The sequence below is a fragment of the Elephantulus edwardii genome, unplaced genomic scaffold (genome assembly GCF_000299155.1).
Source record: "Elephantulus edwardii isolate Elephantulus edwardi_28Jun2011 unplaced genomic scaffold, EleEdw1.0 scaffold00128, whole genome shotgun sequence".
NCBI classification, from domain to species: domain Eukaryota; kingdom Metazoa; phylum Chordata; class Mammalia; order Macroscelidea; family Macroscelididae; genus Elephantulus; species Elephantulus edwardii.
The window spans coordinates 3,278,398-3,289,195 of record NW_006399878.1 but is presented as its reverse complement, the minus strand read 5'-3'; the positions used below and the strand labels follow the sequence as shown (position 1 = coordinate 3,289,195).

Genomic DNA, 10,798 nt, shown 5'->3' with positions numbered 1-10,798 from the left:
TTTGTTGATGGGCACTTAGGTTGTTTCCAACTCCTAGCTATTGTGAACAAAGCCGCGAAGAACATGAATGTGCATATATCTGCTTGGATGCCATTTATGGTCTCTTTAGGGTATATTCCCAGTAGTGGAATTGCTGGGTCAAATCTCTGTTTCCAGTTTTTTGAGAACACGGCATACCACTTTCCACAACTGGATCAATTTATGTGTACTGAATTGAAACAGATGAGGGAGAGAACAGTTTAAAAGTGATATATGATAGCATATTATGATTATGACAGGAATCCAGAATTAAGATTGAATAGTGGAGTGCATTTAGGGTGGGATAGGGAGTGGGGGGGATTGTAGACCAACGAAGAAGTTTATCTTTTGCTTTTCAAAGAGAGTAGTGAACTGGAGGGGCGAGGGGGTAAAAAAAAAGTACATGAATGAAAATCCAAAATCCCTGTAAACGTTCATTAAGATTAATAAAATAAAATTTAAAAAATTAATCATCATTGATTCATGCCCACGACCAACCCACCTTTTCAGGTCCCCACGGATATTTCTTAATCCTTCACCTCCTCACTCTGCCCACCAAATTCTGCAACCTTGTGACTCCCTCTTCCTCCCCTTCCTCATTTGGACTTTTGTACACATCTTACTGGTTACCCTTCTTTATTTGCAATAATGGTCTTAAGCAGTATTTGTCCTTATGAGATTGAGTTAGTTCACTCAGCATAGTGCTCTCTAGCCTCTCCCATATTTTTCTAAATCATTGGGGTTTTTTATAATCCTTGTTTTAACAGTGGTTTTTTTTTTTAAAAAAAGTATTTTATACTGGTTTACATACAAAGTTCATATACATTGTTTTTCACACTGGACCTTTCCCGTTTCCTTCACCAATACCTCTCTCCACCCATCAAATTATTTAACCTTATGTTTAAGCTCCCCCTTCCACTTCTTGGTTCCACATACATGCTCTACAATAATAGTCCTATACATTATTTGTCTTTATGAGACTGAGTTCACTTAGCATTATGTTCTCCAACCCCTCCCATGGTAGGTAGTAATTTACAATATCACTACTCCTGCATGCTGCATAGTATTCCATTCTGTGAATGTACCAAAATTTCTCAATCCATATTCCAAGCAGTGGAAAAACTGGGTCATATGGAATTTCTGTGTTCAGCTTTTTGAGGAAACATCAAACTTCCTTCCAAAGTGGTTGTACCATTTCACCAACAATGTATTAGTAAATCATTACTTTTGAGTGCTGCATAGTATTCCATTGCATGAATATACCACAGTTTCTCAATATGTTCATTGTTGATGGACATTTACTTCCTATTGCTACCTTGGCTTCGTTACCATCACCAGGGTAATGGGAAGTAAACTGATGTTGAAGCTAATATCACACTTTCATTTTATAATATTATTTTGTAGACATTAATGCTCTACTGCTGGATCATATTTAAGGGGTACATGTACAGAGGAAACTTGTAATTTTTACTATTTTATCAATATTTGGAGTTTTGTTTTCTTAATCACATTTACTTTCATTGTTGAAGATTCAAGTCTGAAATAGAGTGCTTTAAAAATTAATTTTTCAAAAAAAAATAATTTTTCATTCACCTTTATTATACCATTTTTGGACCTGAATACTCATAGTGATTTTAAAATCTTTTTCCTGTTACTGCTAGTAATGGAAACAGTGTTGGTGGTGGTGGTGTTGTTGTGTGTCATCATATCAGAACTGACTCATAGCCGGCCCTGCAGTGGTTTTCAGAGGCTGCAAATCGCACGAGAGGAGCTAGTGTACTCACTGAAAATAAATCTAATTGAATCTTATATTTTCTTGGAGAAGTAAAGTTTATAATCTCTATAAAAATTTACTTCATGATAAATAGTCTTTAATCTGCTTTTTTTCTGTAGCATGTAGATAGATAGTTGAATTAATAAATTTGACAAGGTTAATATATGTACATATATTTTCTCACTATAGGGCATCACCTTTGATGAATTCAGGTCATTTTTCCAGTTTCTGAATAACCTAGAAGACTTTGCAATTGCTCTGAATATGTATAACTTTGCGAGTCGTTCTATAGGGCAAGGTAAGTAATCAGCTTTTCAAAATTAACAGCAAAAAATAAATGTACATTTTTTAAAGAATATTGGTGCCATTATTTAGAAATGTCATCAAAGTCATCATCTTGTCTGAAAGTCATTGATGTATAGTTTTAATAGGAAGTAAGTTCTAATACTTTAAAGAAAGAAAACGAAGCAAAGTTCTGCAGGAGAGGGATGGACAATCTCCTCCCACACGACTACTGCCTCTGAAAGCCTGTTGGAAGGTCAGCTATGGATTGGATCCAAGTCTGTGGTACACAACTACAAGAAGCAAAATTATAGGAAATATGCTAAATTTTGTATTTATATTGCCCTTTATTTCATATTATAGAGAAACTATAATAATGTTTTGGAAGGTTTAAAAAAGTATAAGAAACCTCATGGCCACCTGATAGTATCGAGGTGTGTATGTCTACCTAGAGAAAAAGCCAGTTAGCTTTGCTAGACATCCTCACAGGATGATGTTTCTTAGCTTGGCTAATTTTACTCACAGGCTGTACTGACATGGAAACCTGACTTGTCAGCAGTCAGTTCTTAGCAAAGGACTCCGCTTAACCAAGTTTTTAAAACAATTTATAAAAATTCAAGTTCATTTTGTTTATAAATTTACAAAGATAATTACAGCTGTCATAAAAATTGAATGTTACTGTCCTTAAGGCCAGCTCATTCTTTTTCTGTAGGTAGACATGAAAACCAAATAATAATTAGAAGATCATTGGTTAATGATAACAAAGAGAGTTGCATGTAGAGAGCCACAAGATCTAAAATGTAGTGCCATGAGTCATAGCCCACACTACCTCCACGTGAAGGTTTTGGAATACCAGACTTCTGTCCATTAATACTCTTCAGTATTTCTAGAGAATTTACAAAATAATTTTTCTGAAATACAGATTATCCTTTCCATAATAGCCCTGCTCTAGAAAACTTTTCTACTTTCAGATTGCCTACAAAGTGCATAAATTCTTTATCACACTGTCTTCTCTGAAGTTCTTATACTCTGTTGCCCTGGACCTACCCAGACTGACTGCTCACCCAGACTCTCCTCTGAAAATGACTGTATTCTGTGTCCACCCTGATGCCTTTGTTCATTTCCCTCCATTTTATCTGCCATTTCTCTCATCTCTAAAAGCCAGAATCTATCTATCCTTCAGGACTCAGAAAAGACCATAGTCTTTCCTAATCACTCCCTTCTCTCCTTTCCCTACTCCACTTTTCCAACAAAAATCATCATCTCCAAATTCTCAAAGCACTTTGCTAGTGCCTTTTGTGTAACAGTTTTTGGGGCAAATGTCTCACCTCCCATTTGAAATGTAAATTCTTTGAGAATTTATTCACCTGAATGGTCTCATGAGCATTGGTTGCTAACAGTAAATGCTCATTAACATTCAATGAATCATCATATATCATAAAGCTAAAATACCACTTTTTAGCTCTTATGATTAAAACCATAGGAATTTTTGCTCCCTAAAAGTGTCATGATTACTGAAATATCATGTTGCAAATAAGATCATGACTCATATGTGTAGAAACCAACTTCTATTACAAGATTTCTGTTCATTAATGTATATTTTTAAGATAATGTTAATGTTCTACTCTTGCTCTTTTTATGTAATATCTATCTAGATGAATTTAAGCGTGCTGTCTATGTAGCTACTGGCCTCAAACTTTCACCACATTTAGTGAACACTGTCTTCAAGATTTTCGATGTTGACAAAGATGATCAATTAAGTTACAAAGAATTTATTGGAATTATGAAAGACAGACTCCATAGAGGATTTCGGGTAAACTTATAAATTTCAAGCTTATTGTTCTCTTTTGCAAAACCTGAAAGTAAAAAATAAGTTTCAAAAATAATTTTTATAAATTGTTAGGAATATAAATATTTAATGTTTTATTTCAAATGAAAAATCTTACCCCTTCCCAGTATTTAAAAAAAAAAACCCTTAAAATTTTAAGTTAGTGTTTTTAAAAAAATACATAAAATAATTTCTCACTTAATTATTTCTTTTCATTTTCAACTAATACTTTTATTTAAGTATGCGGGAGGAAAAATATTGCTAGGTGTTCTTTTAAAATTTCAGTCTGCTCACTGACTTTCTAGACTTATACATAGAAATACCACTATTTCTCATCTATAGACACAAAGGAAACATGAGGCACATACAGCACTACACATTCAATACTTATTTAGAAAATACTTTTTTTTTTCTGTTGACCTTTTTTCCCCTGTGAACATATTGCAAAATATAAATTTTGTTATTTTTTTCCTAAGAATCTTTTTTTTAAAAAAAGTATAGCACGAATCAGTAAATATTTCTGTATCTTATATTTCTAGATGTGCACAAATGGAAAAAGAAAATATTTTTTATATTATTAATCATAGAATACTTATTCTTGTCTCTTTGTAAGATAGCCCTATATATTAAACATTTTAAAAGATAAATGTGTGGGCTTGTGAAATATCATCATTCATTTTAAACTGTTAACTAGTGTGTAGGGAGTTGGGCTGCCAACTCAAAGGCAGGCACGCTGAGTCTACCAGCTGCTCTGAGAGGTGGGCAGTCTCCTCCCATGCAATTTATAGCCTCTTAAAATATGGAGGGTCAGTTATGAGTTGATTCCATTTCTAAGGCAATGAATGAGTGAAAGTATAGTGTCTTATAAAGATACTGTGTATTTAACTGCCACCTAGTGGTTACCTCTTAACATTTTAGACGATGCCCAAATAACCAAAAGAAAATATATTTTTCAAATCATTTAGCTTTCCTCAGAAACTGTAATCAGTTCTAGTCATTCTCACGAAACAAATTGTGTATGAATGGTTGACTATAAACCCATTTTGCTCCTCACTATTTCACGCAAATCACACAAAAATCATTAAAAACAAAGATTTCAGAATTACAAGATCAAATAAAAACATTTAACTGTGGTTTTACCCTCTATCACTTTGTTGGTGTTAAATATTTTTATTTATTTCATACTTATTATTTCTTTATAATTTTATTTGTATTTACATGCTTTTGTTTCTCTATTCCAAAGGGTTATAAAACAATTCAAAAGTATCCCACATTTAAATCCTGTCTGAAGAAGGAACTTCATAGCAGATAAGTACGTTAGTGTCTCTGTTTTACTAAGAATGATAATAATTAAAAGGGTGATAGTTTATTAATTTCTTCTCAATTTCTAAGAAGGCATTTATTTTGTTTTCATTGCATTTAAGATGTATTCATTTGCCATTAATAACATAAAGTGTGAGAATTAACTAAAATACACATCTAACTAAAATTCCCTTTGCAGTGTCTTGTTTTAAAATATTTGTTTAATTTGCAGTTTTTCTATTTTAGCAGTTTGATCATGTGAATCTAAATTGAATTATTATAATCTAGAATAATTTATTTGTTAGTTAATGTAATTTACAATGGCCTTGTTTGTTATTGTTTTTTTTAAAGTTATTGTTAGATGGCTGGTACTCTACTAAGTGTTTTTCGTCATGTACTCTCATACTTTATTCTCATATATATTACATTTAATAACAAAGAAAAGTCAGACTGGAGATTCTAACCTTGCCCAAAGACACAGGGTGTATGTAGCATACTGTGATTTGAACCCCATCTTATAGAAAAGCCCATAGATTACAATGTTGTTGTTGTTGTTGTTGTTGTTGTTGTTGTCAGAACCGACTAATAGCCTACCCTCCAGTAGTTTTCAGAGGCTGTAAATTGCACAGGTGGAGATTGCCCATATTTATCCTATGGATCAGCTGGAGGATTCAAACTCCCTTTTTATGAATTGACTGCATAACTCCGTACACTAGGCCACCAGCGCTCCTAATGTTTAAAGTTGTTTTGTTGTGCACCATCAAGTCAGAAACAACCCATCGCTGACCCTCCAGCGGGTTTTCAGAAGCAGTCAGTCACACGCGAGGAGATTGCCCATCCTTCTCCCACAGAGCTGCAGATGGATTTGAACCACGTGCCTTTGGGATTGCCGCACAGCTTCTTACCGCTAAAGTAGTTGAAGAAAATAGATGAAATTTGTTAGATTTATATGACCCAAAGAATTATTTAAAATTGGTTCCTAAACTTAAAAATGCAGGGCAGATAGGTTTCTTGGTTTGGTTAGTTGTTTTGTTTTTGGGTTTTTGTCTTAATTTAACTATTGCTTTATAACCTGGTCAGTTGTGAGTTCTTATTAGTTGGGTTTTGTCTATGGTGATTTTGGTGTTTATTTATAAATACTTATTTATTTATTTATTTATTTATTTATTTATAAATAAACACTCATGTATGTGTTTTTGCGATTTTTCTCAAGCTCAAACCATTTATCTTGGTTTGGTTAGTTGTTTTGTTTTTGGGTTTTTGTCTTAATTTAACTATTGCTTTATAACCTGGTCAGTTGTGAGTTCTTATTAGTTGGGTTTTGTCTATGGTGATTTTGGTGTTTATTTATAAATACTTATTTATTTATTTATTTATTTATTTATTTATTTATAAACACTCATGTATGTGTTTTTGCGATTTTTCTCAAGCTCAAACCATTTATGTAGGTCTCTATAGTTGTCATCCCTAGGTAGCATTGAATGCTACTCAAAAGATTGGCAGTTCAAGTCCACCTGGAATGCCTTAAAAATAATGCCTGATGATATGCTTCCAAAAAAATCAGCCACTGGCAACATTAAGCAAGTACAGATCTCCTTTGAAACATGGGATCACCATGAGTCAAAATCAACTCTATGGCAAATTTTTCCCAAAGTGATTCAACAAGATATTAATGCATCTCATTCTTTAAAAGTGAAAGATGAAGAGTTGTTTGATTTGAAAACTATGACAAGCACTGTTAAGAAGATTCCTTCACCTGTAGAATTTATCAGACCTTTAATATGCTATTATTCATTTTTTTGTCTCACTAAACAGAAAATACCTGTACTATTCAACATTTTACCAACTAAGCTCTGAGCCTTAATGTTTTTATATAACCCATTTTGGGAAATGTTGATGTAAAATATTTAAAGGCAAGTAAACTTAATTGCTTTTCTGTGATGGTGACTTGTAATTGAGCTAACAAAAGAAGTTAACTCTTTCTAATCTCCAGCACTGGTAATTTATTAGTAGAATTCTTACCTTCTATGCAGCAGACTCAGGTTTGATTCCCAGCCAGTGCGCCTTATGTGCAGCCACCACCCATCTGTCAGTGGGTCTGCGTGTTTTTATGATGCTGAACAGGCATCAGCAGAGCTTCTGCTTCAAAAAATCAATCCGTGAAAACCCATAGATCACAATTGTCCAATCTGAAATTGATCATGACAAGGCATAGGACTGGTGCTGCATTTCATTCAGTTATGTATGGAGTCATCTTGAGTTGGGAATAACTTGACAGCACCTATCAGAATAGCCTTCGAAATATGTATTAATTTATGTGTATAAATGTCTATTGCCGTGAAGTCAATTCTGGCTCAAAGTACCTTGGGACAGAAGAGGTCATCCTTATATGTTTCCAAGAGAACTCTGGTGGCTTAGTGGTAAGGAATTGTGCTGCCAGTGCCATGGTACACACTTTGAGTCTCCCAGCTGCTCCACTGGAGAAAGATGGGCATTCTCCTCCCGTGCTGTTTACTGCCTCTGAAAGCCCTCTGGATGGTCAGCCATGCATCAGTTCTGACTCAACATTACACAACCATGGTAGCATATGGTTTTCAAGGTTATAAATCTTTTGTTGTTGTTTTCAACCAAAAGCAGATGCCCAGTAAAAGTCAGAGATGAGGCATTTGCTTTGTGACAAGGTTACAAGTCAGAGATGAGGCATTTGCTTTGTGAAAAGATTTATCTTTTCAATCTTTACTGAAGCCAGCTGGCTTATTTTTCATTTACACAGTGGATTCAAACTACCAGTGTTTCTGTTAGCTGCCCAATGCTGAGTTCACTGTGTTGCCAAGCTTCTGTGAAAACTTGAACAAAATAAAAAATAAAATAGGGCCATGCCATTTATACGTCTGGATAAACACACTTCGTTGGGAAATATAAAACAGTACAATACAGTCTTCCCAGCCCACTGTCATGCTAATTCCATTGATTGTGCCCAGTAGCACTTAAAACCACTTCTAGAAAAGACTTACTTTCTTAAGCCTTTTGAAGATTGAGGATTAGACAAGTTACTAAACAAAGTAAAGGAAATGCTTTATGATTAACTTAATTTTATTGTATTTTTTGCTGGGTATTATTTGTTGTAATCCTTATTGTTGTTGTTGTTGTTATGTGCCATCGAGTCCCTTGCGACTCATATATGTACAACAGCCCTAAACTCTGCCTGTCCTGTGCCAATCACACTGTCTCTGACACTCCCATCCCAATTACCCCAGTCACTGAATCATTTCACCTCATAGAGGGCCTTCCCCTCTTGCGCCGTCCCTCCACCCTCCCAAGCATGATGTCCCTCTCCAAAGACCGGTCCTCCTTACAACATGTCCAAAGTATGACAGACGAAGCCTCAGAATCCTTGCCTCCAAGGAGCCACCCGGTTTGACCCTTTCCAGGATGAGTATGTTTGTTTTCCTAGCAGTCCATGGTACTCTCAATACTCTTCTCCAGCACCACAGCTCAAAGGCATCAATTCTCCTTCTATCCTCCTTGGTCATTGTCTAACTCTCTGATGCATAACAAGTGATTGCAAAGACCATGGCCTGTATCAGATGCACCTTAGTCTCCAGAGAGACACCATTGCTCTTCAGTACTTTGGAGAGGTCCCTAACAGCAGACTTTCCCATCACAGTAAGTCTTTTCATTTCCTGGCTGTTGGTGCCAAGAGTGTTGACTGTGGAGCCAAGCAAACTAAAGCTGTGAACAATCTCAATCTCTTCACCACCCATCCTGATGCTGCCAATTGGTCCAGTGGTGAGAATCTTTGTCTTCTTGACATTGAACCTCAATCCATATTGGAGGCTGCAGTCCTTGACAGTAATTTGTTGTTTGTGTCATCAACTCTGAATTACTTTCTAAATAAATATTGCTTTTGTATGATCGTTTTATTTCTTTTAATTAGGTTCTCCTAAAACAAAGTTTCAAGCATCATTATGTAAATGGAAGATAGAAATTTCAAAGAGTTGTGGAGACGGATTTGAAATCAGAACATGTAGAAGTGAAGCAAAAGGTGAAAATAAGAATATATACTGAGCCTTCAAATGTAGCACAGATAAAATCTATCTTCTAGCTAACTACATATGTGAGATCAAGTTGAGAGTTAACCTTGATTTAGTGAACTCTGTACTCTTTCATTCCTTTCAGGAGTATATAAATACTTCCATTAACTCTATAAGAATGTATTTTCAATATTTTTATTTATTTAATATAAATTTGCCTCTTTTTAAAATAATATATTACTCATGGACTGTAAATTACCTGCAAAAGAAACATCACATTTTCTTGTTTGTTTTGAACTGTGAATTTATTTTCAGAAACAATATATGGCTTGAAATTAACTAGAGAGCCTTTAGAATTGCTAGTAAATCTTTTTTTTTTATACTTTTAATCACATTGGAATAAGTTATATTAAATAGACTACTGTATAATACAATGGTTTACACTGTGTTTTTAACTTTTAAAAGTATTTAATATATATATGTATATGCATATGTATATGTATATTATTTGAATTGCTTAAAAAGTTCTTGTTTTAATTTTTTTTCTTAAATTTTTATTTTATTATTTTTGTGTGAGTGTACCGTCAAATCAGATCTGACTGGTACAGGAGGAGATTGTCCCTCCTTTTCCCGGCAGAGCATCTGGTGGATTTGAACCGTGCGCCTCTGGGATTGTAGTTGCAGCTCCTTACCACTAGGCCACCAGAGCTCCCCTTAATTTTTTTTCATTTACCAAAGTCAACCAAATTATTTTATAGTAACATTTAAACCTGAATTTGCTTTGGAAAATTGGTGGTAAAACATTGATAGTGTGACAGTGGTCATTGTCATTGTCATTGTTATTATTGCCTTAAACTTACTGCTGCTTATGAGTGCCAGTGATATCTGTTAATAACAGTAGAAATGATGTCTTACAGCTTATTGCATACTGTAACTTAATGCATTCTGTTCATATATATCTGTTGTATCAAAATAAGTATTATAAGAGACTAGTTTCAACTGGTTGAAAATATTGATGTATGCATTATGTAGAAGTTAATATTTTGTCTTGCAAATGGACCACATGTAAAAGTAATGCCAAGTATTGAGACATATTTAATAATTTTTATTACTTCAAAATAATCTCTCAAATGGGCAAAAGAAAAATTTCCTATTGAAACCTGCACAATCAGATTTCACAAAGAGAAAAAAAATTTGATAGCACTTAATAGTATCTACTCAGTTTGACAGTATAGTGCATACATGGTTATTGTACAAAAGTTCAATGAATTTCTGTACCACTGATACACCTTATGTCATATTTAAAAGATGATGTTTCTTTACATACACTCCAACTTAACAATGCTCTTATGTATAAAAATTAAAACACTGATTTTGTTTTTATAAGTTATTAAATGTGAAATTGATAGTTGTGAGCCTATTTATAAAAGTAATGTTATTTCCATTAAAATGTTATTATTACTATCCTTGACTATGTACAATACAGACTTTTCACATTCTTTTTATCATAGTGTTTATTATGTTGGTATAGAAACACTTAATTCATAAATGTTAGGATTT

General features: G+C 34.0%; 1 protein-coding gene across 1 annotated transcript in view; it reads left to right on the top strand.

Annotated features, from left to right (window-relative positions):
- The window catches only part of MICU3 (mitochondrial calcium uptake family, member 3), a 156,395-nt gene extending 151,181 nt beyond the window's left edge, over positions 1-5,214 (top strand). Inside the window, exons 12-14 of the mRNA XM_006893555.1 lie at positions 1,982-2,090; positions 3,730-3,887; positions 5,146-5,214. Of these exons, the coding sequence (XP_006893617.1) occupies positions 1,982-2,090; positions 3,730-3,887; positions 5,146-5,214 (336 nt within the window). The remainder of the gene's footprint in view (positions 1-1,981; positions 2,091-3,729; positions 3,888-5,145) is intronic.
- Positions 5,215-10,798: the final 5,584 nt, after the last annotated feature.